Source organism: Equus przewalskii, chromosome 16 (genome assembly GCF_037783145.1).
Source record: "Equus przewalskii isolate Varuska chromosome 16, EquPr2, whole genome shotgun sequence".
Taxonomy (NCBI): domain Eukaryota; kingdom Metazoa; phylum Chordata; class Mammalia; order Perissodactyla; family Equidae; genus Equus; species Equus przewalskii.
The window spans coordinates 24068483-24085879 of record NC_091846.1 but is presented as its reverse complement, the minus strand read 5'-3'; the positions used below and the strand labels follow the sequence as shown (position 1 = coordinate 24085879).

Here is a 17397-nt window from a genome sequence, read left to right as displayed (position 1 = left end):
CGTACTGATCAGTTGGTCAGTCTAGTCACCCCAGCTTGCCTCTAACAATGAGCCTCTCTTCCATCAGTCAGCCGGACATTCAGCCAGTAAGTGTTGAGCTGCAGTTCAGCACAAGGCCCTGAGCTCGGTGCTGTGAGGGCCTTGAAGCCAGCAACCACACACTTTTCTTCCGAGTGCATTTTCTTCTCACACTGGCAGACTGTGTTCCTGTTACGGTCACACAGGATGTGTCAGACCCAGCCACCTTGGGGCCTTCATTTAAGCACCCTGCTTAAAACATCCTGGAACTTTCACTCGAGTAGAGTTTTAAAAAGGAATATAACTGTGTCCATGATTTCAGGAGTACCAGGAGGACACAAAACCTCTAGAAAAAAAGATACCTCCACTCCAACTTTGATTTACAATATTTTGTGTTAATGTAAATTTTTTTTTTCTCGTTTGGCTGAATGAGGAGTCACATTTAGTATAAGGAATTCTTACTCATTGTCTTCCTTCTCTGGGGCAGCTCTCTGCCCGTCACAGACACGTCTCCATGATTTTAAAAAGGGAGGGGGAATAGCTGACTGTGGTGGGAAAAGGAAGTCATGAGGAGGAAGAGAGGAAAAGAAAGTAGTGGATCAGCAAGTCCACTGCTAATGATTATGCAGACCTTAAATGCGATCTTCTTTTATGGTTTGCTTATTGTCATATTCTCTCTTCTATCTCATTCAGGAAGAAATATCTTTAGCGTAGTCTAAAAGCAATTATCCAGTATTTATTGAGTACTTGTTCTGGATTCAGCTTTGTTTTTGGTGTCAAGGATTGGGATATGAAGGACATGAGTTGCCCTCACATTTATGGCATTTTAAAAATTGAGGAGGAAAGAAGAATTCGATCCTGAAAAGATTTAGAGAAGGATATGAGGCAGTCCGTAGTCATGAGTGTTTGAGGTGCTCTGGGAGACTGGGGCTGGCTTGGAGAACTCAAGGAAGGGAAGTAAACCTAGATTTGGGAGGTGATCTGGGTTTGGATGGGTCCCAGGAGGCCGTGCTGAAGCAAGACAGCAGGGCCCTGGCCAAGGTGTGTGAACTGGGCAGAGACACCGAGGAATGGGGTGACGCCCAGCTAGCTGGGTGAGGCCAAGATGATGAAGTGGTTTGAAATCGGTAGCACATCATGTTATCTGATTTCAAGCACACTTTCGATGACAGTCTACGTCAAGCTTGGGTCACATTGGCATCTGTCCAGGAAGAATTGCCAATTCCATTCTCATATGCAAATAATATTGAATGGGGGAGGGGGTTGGGGGGACAATAGGAAAAATTAGTTGAAAGAGTTGCATATAAAGAGAATCAAACCTGGAGTTGCTTGGTAGCAGTTCTAACAAAGCCATTTAATTGGATAGAGAAATTAATGACATTTTATTCTAAAAATACGTTTTTCCCTTGGATTTGTCAGAGTTGGGAATATTTTTTAATAGCACTCCTCAACAATAGGAATCGGAATAGACATCTTCAATCTGTGCTCATTTGGTGGTATATGTGAAGATGTTTATATTAGCTATCACCAGCTTTTTTATTAGGATGCATCGATGGGTTGTTGATTACCACATAAAGAAGGTAGATCTGGGTAAAATAAGCTAGAGTTTCCCCATTGTGGGTCCCTTATCTCTGTGTGTCCCTTTCGTACTGGTTTTCTAGGATTCTGCCCTCAGCCCTGGTTCCTTATTCCATATTCTCTCTCTGGAGGAGCTGCTCACCCTCATGGACTCAGGCACCTCATGAATAATAATGACTTTCAAATCTATAGCTCACGCCCCAAATCCCTCCCTCTCTCCAGTATTCATATTGCATCTCCCTGCCCCATAAGTTTCTCATTCTCTACCTGCCTAAACTGAAGTTATCAATTCCCTCTTGAACGCTCCCATTTTCTTGGTACTCGGTGGTGCCACCACCCACCCAGCCACTCCAGCTGGAAACTAGGATGTCATCTTGACCTTCCTCTGTGACTGCTTATCAATCCTGCGCATTTTACTGCTAGAAAAATTTCTTGAAGGTTTCCCTTAACCATTGATTGCCAAAGTAAACTGATGTTGAATTGACAGCATAAGGTTTTTTCAGGTAATTTGGGGTCAAGCATGTGTACTTATTAAAAGCTCCCAATGAGATTCTGTGTATTTGGGAATTGCTGCCTTAGAGCATTTCTAAAACCCTGTATTAAAATAGGGGTGGGAAGTGGCAGGCAGCTTGGTAATCTAGCAAAGCAAGCTGACATTCATAGGAACTTTGGGCTGAACTCTCTGCTCTGGGAAATCCCTTTTCTTAGTTTCTGTGACACTTTAGATGTATTTTTCTTTGAATACAGCTGCATGCTTTTAAGTGATTTAAGTATGACCTACTTAGCTACTTAACACATGAATTAGTTAATTCAGTGTGTATTTATTATGTGCTTATGTGCCAGGGATAAGATGGAAGTAAGAGAGACCCAGTTCTTGCCTCAGTAATTTTACAGGCTAATAGAACATACTGTGCATTTTTCTTCTTCTTTAAGGTGCAAAATGATCTAACATTACAGAGTAATGGGAGCGAGTATTCGCCAAATGAGGTATGTTTTCTGAAGATTAATGGAGGCTGAGGTATTCTGTGAAGACTGAATTGGAGTATCCTTAAAAATATCTAAGATTGGCATGATTAATGAGTTAATTGTATTCCAGATTCTCTAGGGGAATCTCTCTCATTAGCTATCATAGCCCTATCTGGCTCTATCCGTAATTAAAGATTAATTTTATAAGATATATTTTGAAAACCAAATATAGGAACATCTTTATAGAAAACAGAGTGAAAAGAGCTCAAATAGGCAACATTTTGAATGCCTTGTTATCCATAAATGATTCAGCGTGCGGTTTCCCTGTAGATGAGACATCTGTTCAGTGTTATTCTGTTTCCTCATCTCATTATGTTATGAGATTCTCCATCAGATGTGCCTTCTGTGAGATGGATGTGAGTGTGTGCATGCGTGTGTGCATACACACACACGCATGCAGGCATCTGTGCCAGAGCAGAAAAGGATGGCCAGTTTCACATGATTGTAAAATATTTTTATAAGGAGCAAATAAGAAATTGCATGGTTCTTCCCCAAACAACATTCTGTCGATTATGCCACTTCAAGCATTTGAAGGTGCATGTATTATGACTTTTTAGCCAAGCCTTCATCACATAGCAGCAAAAGCTACAAGGTTGTGGTTTTATTATCATCCTTGGACAGAGAGAAGCATGCATAGTTCTGCTTCAGGTTTTTAAAAATTTCTTTTCCTCCTCACACCACAGATGAGAGAGAACTCCCCTGCAATCTCTCCCACCGCCAACAGCACAGCTCCGTTTGGCCTGAAGCCTCGATCAGGTAAATTAAAACCTCAGTGTTCTTACACTTGTCAACAACTCAGTGGTTTTTCTTTAGCCTTGTAAAAGTACACGTTACAGTGTGAAGGTCCTTATGAACTCTGGCGAGTTGGAGTCCTTGCATCAAAACCTTGCTACAGCTTGCAGAGGCTGGATTTCGGAGCCTCTTTTTCAGTGAATCACCTGTTAAGCCCATATTATCAGTAATAGATGAGCTTACCTCCATTTGAATCAGAGCAAAGAGAAAAAGGTGATGGGGCATGTAAGTGGGGAAGGAATATTGTCTTAAGTTTTTTTTTACCCGTGGAAGAGAAAATAACTACCCCTTTCCCCCATGGTTCCTGGTACCCTGCTGGGGTAGGAGGCCTCTGGAAGGGTGACTCTTTGCTGAGACATGCCTCGTTTGCTTTCTGAGCCTGGGAGGGTCTGTGTATTTACTCATATAACAGGGTGATCATTTCAAGGCTCACCTGAGCCATCAGGAGTCACTTAAGAAAAAAAGCCTTTCTGCTTCTATCACCTACTTTCTTTTAATTTACTATTAGTATATTCACAAAAGTAAATTATAGCAATGTGCAAAATAACTATTGATTTTAAAAAGAAGGACTATGTATTGAAAGATTTAGTTCTTCTGTTTTCTCCATGTATTTAAAGTTCTGGTACTGTCTACCTTCTTTTAGGTCCTTCTTTGTTTAACATTTTTGATTCCTTGGTCTTTCACATACACTCAGTACTAATGCTAATGCTTCTAAGTAAGTGTTAAGAGAGGACTCAGACATTTTTAAGCAAAAGCTAGGAAAGAACTGGAGACCAGCTCATTGGTGTAGCGGATAAGTCCAGCAGGCTCCACTTTGGCAGCCTGGGTTTGCAGGTTTGGATCCCGGGTGTGGACCTACACCACTCACCAAGATGTGCTGTGGTGGCAACTCACATACCAAATAGAGGAAGATGGGCACAGATGTTAGCTCAGGGCCACTCTTCCTCACTAAAAAAAAAAAGCTAGTAAAGAACTCAGATGTTCTTGGGTTTTTCAGTAAAGCATTTTGTCAACAGGAGAAGTTATACATGTGTATATTTTGCAAAAGGGTACCCGTAGAAAAAAACAAAGATGATTCTTTTATGGAAAATGTTTCATTTTGGGAGCAAGTTGACTGATGGGTAATGTGGTTGCATATAACCTGCTTCCCAGCATTTTGAATGGGCTGTAAGACAAAGCCATTTGAGACAATGTTTAGGCGTGGCAGGGGTTGGTAGTGTTTTATGGAAAGCCAAATAGCTCATGAAATAAAACTCAATGGCTGGCCTCCTCGTTTATGGAAGTGAGCATATTCTGCCAGCTCTGGGCTGGGGCTGGGCCAGGTTTCTATTTCCGTGTCGCAGGTGTGTGCTGGGAGAAATGGAGGTCGCTTGGGGTACATCTCATCCTTTAGTGCCTTTAGTGACTGCCCGCCAGGAGAGTTGTCTCTACACACTGAGGACCTCATATTGCCCTATAGGCTTTCTTCTAATCCTTACAGGCAGTTTTACATAATTTAAAAATAGGTCATAATTGAGCAAATCAAAAGTTGAGTGAATCGCCAAAGAACAATATTCTTTTAAATGCGCATCTTAGCAATTTAATTGTAAAATTGTCTCAGTGACTTTTTTATTCCTTTATGGAGTCCAAACTCGGCTTATCAATATTGTACTTGCACTGTTAAACCATTTCAAATTCTTTGTAGTGGTGAAAAATAAATAGAGTATTTATTTTGAATAGCAGAAAACAAAGATAATTTCCAACCTTCCAGCCTTTCTATCCTGCTGACTAACCAGTGTGGAAATTGTTCTAGTGTTGAAAGCTTTGTGGAGTTTGATTGCTGTAAATAATGTGATTTATCTTCAGGAACATCAAGTAGCATGTTGAAACTTTTAAAAGCTAACGTTATGTATTAGGAATTTTTTTCATTTTATTTAGTAATTTAAAAATATTATAGTATGTATTTTTCACATTTTCTAGAAAATAATATATGTAGTAATCTTAATTGAAAATTAGTGATTAAAGAAGATACAAATTCTTTTCGATTGAGTAGCTTTGGAACTTTTGAAAGACAATTTTTATTTTAAAGTTAAGTACATGGATTTATATGATTTCTGTGTTACAGATAAAAACAGACTACTCATATGAGCCAGTTGGAATAAGAATTTAGAGTCTTAAAGCAGGCTGATAGTTTTCTTAAAGAAAGTTTTTTTTTTTCGCTTCTGTGTTTTCCTCCAAAGAAAGACCACTGAATATACCCGAGTATTCATTCCTAGAACCATGTCCATTTATTTTACTGGTGCTGTCTTACAAATGAATAAAAAGTGTATAGATAGTTCCTAAACATATAAAATTACTCTATGGATATTTAGTGCAGAAAAAAAGAGATATTATCCTTTCATAAATGACTAACTCAGAAGTGCTTGAAATTGATTGACATCTATTGGTTAACGTTAAAGAGACTCTACTAGTGTCTAAAACTGTGTTTATACTGGTTAACATCGAAGACGTTATTGGGAGGTGTGTGGACTAGTGAACTATCATAAAGCATGCCGCTAGACTTACAGATGTCTTCAAAGGGAAATTTTACATTGCCTTGGGAAAAAAGTTCACGAATGGTAAACACTGATGCTATAATAGTTTTATTTCTAAATAATAGATATATTTACACATATTAAGCTTTGTCTGTGTAACCAAATTTTTTGTGTGAATCATATTTGCTAAAGTTGTTATTTAGAAGGTCTTTGAAAAGGTATCTGGTAGGTCTCTTGCTTTTTATCTGCATAATCTATGGGTACTCTCTCTTCCTGCTGACACGATTCATTAGTACTCTAAATCTGGGCTTGCAGAACTGTTAAGATTAACGATATTAACTGCATGCAGAGTATATGATTGATAAGTACTAACACTCAGTTTTTATCATTCTTTTTATTCCATGCGCCATCTTTCATTCTTCTCCTATATTGTACATTTGAAATTAAACCCCATAATATGAAATTCGCTTCATTTCCATACAATCTTATGCCATTTGTGAAATGCTGCTGCCCCTTTGGTTTTTCCTGGGTCCTTGTGCAACTGTACGCGGACTGGCTCTCTCGCTCTCCTGCAGACCCCGCCCTCACTCTTCCTCCTATCTCCTTCAACAAACTTACACAGGCACAAACATGGGACAACTCTAGCTACAGTGTTCCATCTGAAGGAGACAGTGACAATGGTAGGTGGCTTTGTACCTATACTTCAATGTGTTCATTAATAAACCAATGAATATACTGAACATTCAGTTCTGTGCAGCTGAAGATAGAGTGTTTTCCTCTGCATGCCTGACAGAAGAAATCATGAGTAAGCCTGGAAAGTGAAGTCCAGAAAATTGCATGTGGATTCTGCTCTAGCAGTTTGTCAAACTGTGTTTAATTATCTCGCATATTCTGAATTTTGGGAGGACTTTATAATAATTTCTTTTCTACCTTTTCTGCTTGGGGTTTTGTTTTATTTGCAAAAATTTGGGGTTTGCACATTTGGATCATCTCTGCTTGCTCCTGTGTCTGAACTAAATGCCCTTAGAGTCTGAGCTTTCATTATCTAGTTTATCATATGAGATTTTTAAGGTAATTAAGATGTTCCATGGCTGATCCTAGAGTGGCGCACTGAAAATAATGTTAATATTGAGAAGTTTCTAAAGATGAGGAGAAATCACTTCCTTTCTCCCTTTTAATTTTTTTGCAAACTATTTGTACATTTTGACTTTTGATACCTATCTTGTTGAGTGTAAATTCATCTATGTAATATTCAAAAATAGTAACTTGGCTTGAGAATAAAATGTGCAAATAAAAAATTGAGGACACCTGTCTAGGATTAGTGTGGATATATCTTTTAATTTCATACCATTAAATATTTTAAATAGCATAAGAGACAAAAATAAAATAAATATAATTAATTAGATCTACATACCATGTACATCTGAATCTCCATTCTAGTCTAATGTTAATTCAGATTTTAAACATTTTATTTCAAGATACAGAGTGATAAAAGTAATGTTAAACGAAACAGAGTATGATTTATAGGGAAGAGAAGTGACATATGAAGTCTAACCATAATGAAAACACAATAAGAAGATATATTTTCTGACAATACTTATTTTTTTATTGTGCTATACATAATACATAAAAATATATATTTAAAACATTTATGTGCTGTGATTTTTGGTCAAAATTCAACCAAAAATGCTTTCTCAATTTCCTTATGTAGAAAGATAATGTATATTTTGTTAGGTTAGTTATAAAAGGAATTTTATTATTTCATAGCTTTCTCAATTTTTTAACTGAAAATAAGTATGATTAAACAAGAACAACCGTGAAACAAAAATCCCTCCTTATATCAGCCTATTTTAAATTCTGGAAGTGGAAAAAGGCCAAATGGAAACTTTCTTGATAAACTAACTGTTCCTTTACTTAAAAATGAAAAAAAGAGGGGAGAGGCATTTTTGCTTTTCAGAGATCACGGCTATTTATGGGTCTGACGTTGTTTAAAGGAAATAAAGCCTCGAATGAAAGATTTGTGTGTGACTTGGTATTTCCTTAGAAGCGATATCTGAATCCAGAGGACTTTTTTTTTTTTTTTTTTTTTAAGCTGGGGACGATCTAGGCATCTTCTGTAGCAGTAGAATTTCTGTCTTTACAGATGAACCACTAGAATGAGAAGGGTGAGCTCAGGTGGGGCCCCGCCCGGGGTTCTGACTCCACCACAACCCCCTTCATTCTTTGGCTCTTTATTGAGGACTCTGGGCAAGCTCCTAAGCCAGACTGCCTTCTTTTTATTAAAAATCCTAAGATTTCCATAGAAAATAATAATTGTGAAAAATCGTTCTGCAAATAAAATAACCTTATAATACTCAGTTGGTATTTTTTGTATGAGTGAAAAATCCCAGGGATTCACTTGTAACTATCAGGCTGTACCATGATAATAATGAAGGGGTTGTTTTCAATATTCATGTGGTTCAGTCCTTCACGTCAGACAATTGGCGGCTGTCATTTTTTCCTGCTTGCAATGTGTCTAGAATAAGCCCCGGGCAACAGATCATTTTCTGTGCAGAAATCTTCTTTGCAAATATTTGTGCAGTTTCTCAGATCTGATTTTTTCATGCACAGTCTTCATTCTCTTTGTGCCAAACCTTGCCTTGTGATTGAATACATTCTCTAATACATTTTTTAAATTAATGAAGCTGCACTATTTGCATCCGCAGGTATATGGGCTACTGTTGCAATAGGAATACAGCCTACTTTTTTTCTTGTTCTTCCTGGTTCCTCTTAAGCGGGAGATTCTATTCAGAGGCCTCTCTTGGCATTTCAGAGCTGATTACCACATCAGTTTAGTTTCCTCGTATTTTCTCTATTATCCAGTATCTGCAGCTATCTCAACCTTTGTAAATAAATGGCATCTTATTACCGACTCAACCCAGCGTCATGTTACTTGCCTTTCATTTATATTCTTTAGTTATTATTTTTGGTCAAGTTGGCCTTTTTATACCTTGTTCACTGTCTCACTTTATATTAAAATGCCCCTTTACTTAAATTCTTTCCAATATTCCATTCCAAATAGATCTCATTTTAAATTCCCCATTTTCTCTAAAATCATTCTGCAAAGAAATTGGAAAATGGCAGCTGGCTAGAAGGTCTTTGGGAGTTTGAATTCCCACAGTCCCCGAAGTTCTGCCTCTTGAGCTGAATGGGGAGCATCTGGAAGTGTGTGTAGGTCTGTCTGTCCCTGGGGCTGGTTGGGGCCGCTTCCCTTCAAGTTATTCTGAACTTAAAAACTTCACTTCTGCTCTTTCTGTCGTGCTTCTCACTACTCTGCATCTTTCCTTCCTTTTCCTCTTTGCTTTCACGTTAAAGCTGTTCCTATCTTCTTTGAGTCATTTTCCCTTTTTCATTTGCAATGAATTGGTGGGGGGTAATTTGTGCTTATTTAAAATTGATCTTTAAATTATCACTGGGGAACGAATGAACGGACATATCTGTCTTGGGCCAGTTTACAGACATTTTCCTTAATTTTTACTATAATCTTGCTCTTTTAGGTATTATTTTCCCCATTACAAAAATGAGGAAAGTGAGGCCAGGAGGGGTATTTTAGTGATTCTTTACCGTGGCTTCATATTAGAGTCACCTGGACATTTTTTAAACTATAACTGCCTATGCCCCGCACTCAGAGATGCTGATTTATTTGGTGTAACCTGGGGTCTTAGCCATGATTATGCTTTTTTTACTGACTTTGTGTTGTGTTGAAGAAGGTGAAAGTCACTGAGTGAAGTCAATTTTCCAAGACCATAGAGAGAAATGTGAGCATTTTAAGGGCAGAGAATTTATATAATTCATTTTTGGACGCCAAGAGGGAATAAATGAATGAGCTAGTCAGATTCCTAACTCACATTGTCCTGGATCTAAAGCCCATGATGATTTTTCAAAGCCATCATGTTGCTGCCCTTGCCTCTGTATATCTGAAACATCACACTCAGTCCACATTCTTAACTTCCAGGCAGAAACTGAGCTAAATTTCAAAACTTCATGCATCCACAGAGATTTGCCTCCACAAATTTCCTCTCATTGAGTTAAATTTAGATAATCAAGGTTAATAATATAGACTGATAATTTCTGTATGAAGAGTGTGTTTCACGTAGTAATTAAATAAGTAACATTTCAGGCAGTTTTTAGAGCAGTGGGCTTTCTTTGCTTAACTAAAAGATATTCTTACAACTATTACAGAATTGGTTTCTTGTGTACGTCCTTAAATATCTATTGAGTGCCTATTATGTGCTAGGCATGATGCTCATTACCATGGATACAGCTCTGAAAAAGACAGACAGATTTCTGCTTTCATGGAACTTTTATTTCAGAGTCTAATGTGTTCAGACCTGGGAACTAAGTTTTAGGAGACTTTTTGTGACAAGAAGAATTCAGGTGCCTATTTATCAGAGTAGGATAATTTCTGCAAAGATACTCTCCAAATAGACTGATCTTTGAATGAGGGAGTTTTTGAAACACTTCTTTCATTTATTCATCCAACAAACTGCTGTGTGGGGCAGGGGTAGAGGTACAAGTTGGAAACAGACTTAAACGCTTGCAAAATCATAATGGAAAGAAACAGGTCTACACTGTAAGACAGAAAGCGATGAGTGGATTGAGATAGACGCATATGAAGAATTTTGTACGTTCATAGCAGACACATCACTCCCAGGTCTGGAATGAGGATGAAGAGAGTGAAGGAAGAGGTAGAGATAATGGGGAAATCAGTGGAATTTGACCTGTACCTGCAAGGATGAATTTAATATTCTGCATAAGCATATGCATCATTCTCTGCAGGGTCTTTGCTTACAAATTTGTCTCTTCTGCTAAATAAATTACAAATAGGAGCAAATTGTCTTTTTCATTCTTGAAATGTTGTTTATTCGATATTTAGTAATTAAACAGTTAAGTAGGACTGATTGTTTTCCTGCATCTTAAATCACCCACCTCCTTTTCTCTTCCTATTCCTTAGGCTATGCACGGATGCGTGTGCATGCGTGCACACGTACACACACACCCACTGTGCTCTTGTGCTCCCTTGTCCCTCTTTATTCCTTCTTATTTACACTTAAATAGTCAAGGTGGCATTTGATTTGAAAAACAGATACTAACAGTGCGGCTCTTCTTAATATTGTCTTTTAGCCTCAAGTTAAACTTGTATTCCCCTGAATTAAGTGAGAAAGTTCTTGAGATTTAGTGATATGAAATTAAGGAAGAACCAGAATAATTCTTCCACAGATCAATTTCTTGAAGCTTTGACCCAGGCTGGTCACTGCCTTTATTATTTAAATATGACCCGAAAGAAAAAAAAACTGTAGGTAATATAATCAGAGTTTCCATAATGGTTCCATTAAAATTATTCTGTCCTACCAAACCCAGCAAAATAAGCACTGATGTGCTCCGTAGATTTATTATTCGGCTAAAGAGTTTGTTTTAAATTCTAATATATTCCACAATATTAATCCATTAGAAAACTTGGAGCATTATAGTCAATGGTTTCCAGTAATTTTATGTACCATTTGAAGTGTTCATTTAAAAAAACCACAGTTCATATGTATTTTAACACTTTGTGATTGCTTAACATTCATAGAACAAATACCCAAGCATGCATTTTGTATTTTTAAGACGCATAGGAATTTAAAATGAAAAGCGATGCCAGGAAATTAAAACCTAGACACTGTTGCGTTATTTTATCTCACATAGGGCTCTAACAAGGGCTAGATACTTGCATTGTGTACTGTTAAACAGAAGCTCACGGTTCATTTAACTTCTTGATAATTTCGTATTCCGAAATAAATCTGCCAATAAAAACATATTGGAAATATTAATCATGAAGTTTTAGATAAGCTTGCCCCCAGAAAAAAAGGCAAAGGAAAGTAAAACCTCCAAAGAAAACATTCGATTTGGTCAAACAGTGTTTGGACGCCCCCTGCTGGCTACCGTGTGTATTACTCAACTCTGTCCGCATTCCTTGACTTTTTTGGTAAATTCGGTTGATTTACTTTCTTTGAGGATGTGGATGATTTCTCCATTTTACATTTTAATATGTATCTCTTCTGGTTGCTGTGTTTAAGTGGGTAGATTTTTTTTTGTTGGGCTTGATATGGTGTAAAGGCAAATTTAATGCATTTTCAGTTACTTCTATGCTTCTATTTTGGCTAGCTTTTCTTCATTTCCCTTTGCTCTGTGAGCTTCTCATTTCTCCCTGCCGGGTTACTCTACCCTTCTTCCTTTGGCAGCCTTGTATTTATTTTGGAAACAATTGGTCTCACTTCCTGCGGGTTTGGTTTTTGTGGTCTTGCTGACAGCCCTTCGGTGACATGCCTTTGGCTCCTTCTGCCTGTGACTTCCCTGGGTGGCTTGAGGCAGAGGCCCAGGCCCCAGGCTGGCTCCTCTCTGGGGTTCCAGAAGGCGTTATGTACATTAGATCTTCCACTTTCCCCATTAACTGTAAGTCAAGGGTTTATTAAGACGTGTCAACTTTCTGGTCTTCCACAGAGCATTGAATGCTGATTCAAACATCCTAGAACTGATTTAGAAAGAAATCACTGAGATGTGAGAAGTATAGTGCAAGTCATTTACTAAGTTGATTTGGTCCGAAGATAGACACTGAGATTAAAATGACATGGTTGGGTGAGCATGGGATAATTGATTATATGGAGTAGACTCAAGTTTTTTTATTTGAAGTATATTTGTAAACCATATTTAAATTTTTTTAAAAAACCAATAAATTGAAACAGCTTTTAAAGTGGCTTATAGGAAATGTTTGTCAGAAAAGAATAAAAGTTGCATCATCTTCTTCTACATTGTTTAAAATATGCTGATTGAAGCTGCTAGTGTGTCAGTGCAGCCTTCTACGTGGTATTGATTTTTAAAATTGGAGTTCTCTGCCCAAAATTTCCTGAAGGGATCCCCCACCCTCTGGAAAAGAAACCACTCATGCAATCTGAAAGTCTGTGGGACGGGTGTCCAAAGGCGGCTCTTCCCAGCCCTTTGCTCCCGCTGGTGCGCGTGGAAAGTTGACAGGCTTAGTAGGATAAAAGTCTCTAGGAAGAAAACAGTTCAAGTTTAAATCTGCCCCGGGCTTTGTATCATAATAAAAATTGATTAAAGCCCTTGCTATAATCACTCTGTCATATGTAGAATATTTTATACCTTCTTTATTAGTCTTTAAAAGATGTCATCCTTCAGAGCTTTAGAGCATACATTTTCTCTGGAGCCAGAAGCTTAACTCCGTTCAGAGGGAGCGCCACTGTTCGTTGCTATTCTTGGAGCTCATAATTTTAAGGACCTGAAGCCAAGGATGATCTCTTAAACTGCCTATAATCTTGCCAACTTTAAAAGGAGTCTATGGTCATCTCTGAAGAGCCAACTTTCTGGATACAGTGTCAGTGACGTGATAGAAGGCAGAGTTTTTCCCCTCCACGCTCAAATATGTAATCCTATGTATCATCACTTAGTTCTTAACCCAGGCTTATGAAAAATCTTAACCAAGAAAATCATTAATCTGTCCTTATTTTTAATATGTAAAACAATTCTGAGTCTTCTTATTTGAAACACATTATCTGAATTTAAGGAAAGGCTGGTGAAAACTCGAGTGTAAATGAAAACTTAGAAGGAAAGCTGTGGGAAAATGAGAGAGAAGGGACAGCTGTCAGAGAAATGGTCTGGAATGGTTCCCGGGATGACCGAGACCCTTTCCTGGATTCAGTTTATCACCAAAAGATGCAGCTTTGTTAGTCCACTCACGCAGTATAATTTAAAGTATAATCTTCTTTAGAATATTCAAATCAAGCTTTTCATGCTGTCAGAATTTCTTTGTTTGTGTGAGTGGTAAATGAATTATTTGGGATAAATAAAGAAACTATTTGTTTAATTTAAATATGAATAGCTCTAAATGGCAACTGGTACCTGGCATTCCATAAGGCTTTTTTTTTCTCCTTTCTATTATAGTGTTTCTAAGACCTCAGAGAAATTTGGAATCTATAGACCCGCAGTTTACAATTCGGAGGAAAATGGAACAGATGAGAGAAGAGAAAGAGGTGGTGGAACAACTCCGTGAGGTACCCAAGAAACATTCTATAACTGAACAATCATTTTCAGAATTGAAGCAGCATCCTATATTTTTAAAAAATAGACTTTGAAGCACTGCAAACAGACCTAGTTTCAAGTCTAGCCAGGTCGCCTACTGACCGTCTGATGTTGGGCAGGTCACGTAACATCCTTGAGTTTTAGTTTTTTCATGTATTAAAAAAATAGTTCTGCCTTAGTAGGGTTTTGAGAAATATATGAGATAATGTAAGCAGAAATAATAATGTGTATAAAAGCTAGTATTATTTCTTTTTTTTTTTAAAGATTTTATTTTTTCCTTTTTCTCCCCAAAGCCCCCCGGTACATAGTTGTATATTCTTCGTTGTGGGTTCTTCTAGTTGTGGCATGTGGGATGCTGCCTCAGCGTGGTTTGATGAGCAGTGCCATGTCCGCGCCCAGGATTCGAACCAACGAAACACTGGGCCGTCTGCAGCGGAGCGCGCGAACTTAACCACTCGGCCACGGGGCCAGCCCCAAAAAGCTAGTATTATTTCAATTCAGGTTTCCTTTAAACTAAGGCACTTGTTCATTTGCTTAATAACAATAGTCCATTAATTTAAAGATATTTATAGTCATCCTTACTTTGTCCCCCGAACTGGTCAGAACTTCTTAATCAATAATTTAATAGGCAAAACTTTTGAGTTCGTACCAGGGATGAAGTCTTGTGCTGGGTGCCATGGAAGATTTTAAGCTTGGCAATGGCAGGGACCATGGCTGTCTTATTCCTTGTTGTGTTTCTGTTTCCACACAGCTCCTAGTGGATACTCTGTAGGTCTTTGTCTACCCTCGTGGTCTTTGTGTCTAGTTAGGGAGATCACACATAAATATGTGGAGGGTCAAATAGCTATACGAGGGTCAATCGCCAAAGAACACATTAGTAATAGTTATTAAAGGCAGCACATCGTGAATTGCTACATAAATTCTGTCTTCAAAGAGAAATACTGTAGCCAGGAGCTGGAAGAGTATAAGGAGCTTCTTGGAAGAGAGAGATTTTATGCTACATCTTCTCCTTTCACTGGCAGATCGTTGTGGACTGCCGCTGTGTGCCAGGCGGTTTTCTAGGCCGTGGCTACAGGAGAGAACCAAAAGGTGCCTGCTCTCCTGAAGCCTATAGTCTGCTGGGAAGAGATAGTAAATAAGAAGGAAGCAAATAAATGCACAATTTCAGATGGCAATGAGTTCTACAAATGAGCGATGAATCTATAAACAAAGTGACATTGAGGGAGGTCTGCATCTTTGTTGTTGCAGCTGATACTTTGTAGACGGTTTAGCAGGTCGTCAGGAGGAAAGAACTAGAACCTTAGAGCCTCTCACCACCACTTTAAGCCACGTTGTTGAGTCAGCAGTCACGTGGGGATAGTCAGAGCTCCATCATTTCCTAGAGCATTGGATGTGCTGTAAACTTGGGAGGGGAGCTTTCGTGAAAAGACGATCAGAAGCTGAGAGATGCCTCTCAAAGAGTGATACAGTTCTATCTGAAAGCCTGGGTCGTATTGATCCCTTACGTTTTAATTTAGTGACGTAAAATTAGAGACCAAAAGAGTACTTAGAAAAAAATGAGGTGTTTAGACACAGGACAGTCCTGAAAGAGAATTATATAACACTGTGCTATGCACTCGTTTTCAAGTGCTTCGTTTATTGCAATCTCCAAATTTAATCCTTTTTTAGGCTATTAGCCATTTAAAAGGAGGTTCTGTTGTAAAGCAGAAACTTGTGTTGAAAGTTTTAAAAATTGATTTCTTGGGGCTGGCCCAGTTCCGCAGTGGTTAAGTTTGCATGCTCTGTTTCGATGGCCTGGGGTTCACCGGTTCAGATCCCAGGTGTGGACCTACGCACTGCTTGTTAGGCCATACTGAGGCAGGCATCCCATGTATAAAATAGAGGAGGACTGGCACGGATGTTAGCTCAGGGCCAATCTTCCTCAAAAAAGAAAATACGATTTCTCTACTTCTTCTTCTGAGAAGAGGGAGTAGATGTACTTTTTGCTATTTCTCCTACTAGTGACTACCCAAACTCCCCAACATATATATAAAATAAACACCAGAATGCTTTGAAAGGTGAAGAGAAGGAGGTAGACCAGCTAGGGTCCTTGGGACTAGGAATGACACAGTGGGGAGTTCTGTAGGATTCTTTTTTGCCTCATATTTTTCAGGCTTGGAGCTGAAGTAACCAGAAACTCAGAAATGTTATTGGGCACAAATTAAAACAAAAAAAGGGGGCTGGCCTTGTGGCCTAGTGGTTAAGTTCAGCATGCTCTGCCTTGGCAGCCTGGGTTTGGTTCCCAGGTGCAGACCTACACTACTTGTCAGTGGCTATGCTATGGCAGTGAGCTACATAAAAAATAGAGGAAGAAGACTGGCACAGATGATAGCTCAGGGCGAATCTTCCTCAAGCAAAAAAAGGAAGATTGGCAACAGATGTTAGCTCAGGACCACTCTTCCTCAGCAAAAAAAAAAAAAAAAAAAGCCCCAACAAAAGCTTGCTTTCTTTAGTCAGAGGACAAGGAAAGGGGCAGCCTAGTGAGACAGAACACTTTAGACAATAAATGCTGTACTCCAGCTAAACAACACAGAAAAAATTGTGGCTTCACCCTTACCCATGCCAGCAAAGACCAGGTTGAAGGCTAGACTTCCAGCCTTGCTGGGCTGGAATCAGAGAAGGCCAAGACAGGAGCCAGGAATTTCACCCCCACAACTGGGAACAAGCCTGCCTCCTCCATGGCATCAGTGGAGACCACATAGGGAGCCTGGATTCTCACCCCACCTAGCAGTACAGCTCCCCCCCACCCCCCGCCCCAGTCAACTGAGACCAAGTGGAAAACCCGGATTTCTGGATACACCAGCAGTAACAAGGTGATAACCCCCCTTTCCCTGTTAGAGCAGTGTCCACAAAAGCCACTTAAAACAGAAGATTTAAATAGGATCCAGAGTCTCAACATAGTACCAGAAATGTCTAGGCTTCAACCAAAAATCACTTGTCCTACCACGAAGCAGAATATCTCAAACCAAATGCAAAAGGACAATCAACAGATGATAACACTGATGTGGCAGTGATGTTAGGATCATCTGACAAAGATTTAAAGCCTTCATGCTAAAAATGCTTCAATGAGCGATTACAAACCATGGTTGAAACAAAGGAAAAAATACAACACCTCACCAAAGAAATAGAAGATATAAAGAAGAGCCAAATGTAGATTTAGAGCTGAAAAATACATTATTCAAAATAAAAAGCCCATATAAAAAGTAGATGGCTCAACAGAAGAATGGTGATGACAAAGGGTAAAATCAGTGAGCTGGAAGAAAGAACAACAGAAATTACCTAATCTGAACAACAGAGAAAACAGACTGAAAATAAATGG

General features: G+C 38.7%; 1 protein-coding gene across 4 annotated transcripts in view; it reads left to right on the top strand.

Moving 5' to 3' along the window:
- The window catches only part of LRCH1 (leucine rich repeats and calponin homology domain containing 1), a 191906-nt gene that overhangs the window by 149834 nt on the left and 24675 nt on the right, over nt 1-17397 (top strand). For 2 of the 4 annotated variants that reach the window (XM_070578279.1, XM_070578278.1), the window contains exons 14-17: nt 2530-2583; nt 3306-3378; nt 6503-6607; nt 13902-14011. In XM_070578279.1, the coding sequence (XP_070434380.1) occupies nt 2530-2583; nt 3306-3378; nt 6503-6607; nt 13902-14011 (342 nt within the window). The remainder of the gene's footprint in view (nt 1-2529; nt 2584-3305; nt 3379-6502; nt 6608-13901; nt 14012-17397) is intronic. The other 2 variants (XM_070578282.1, XM_070578280.1) reach the window with 1 other exon arrangement.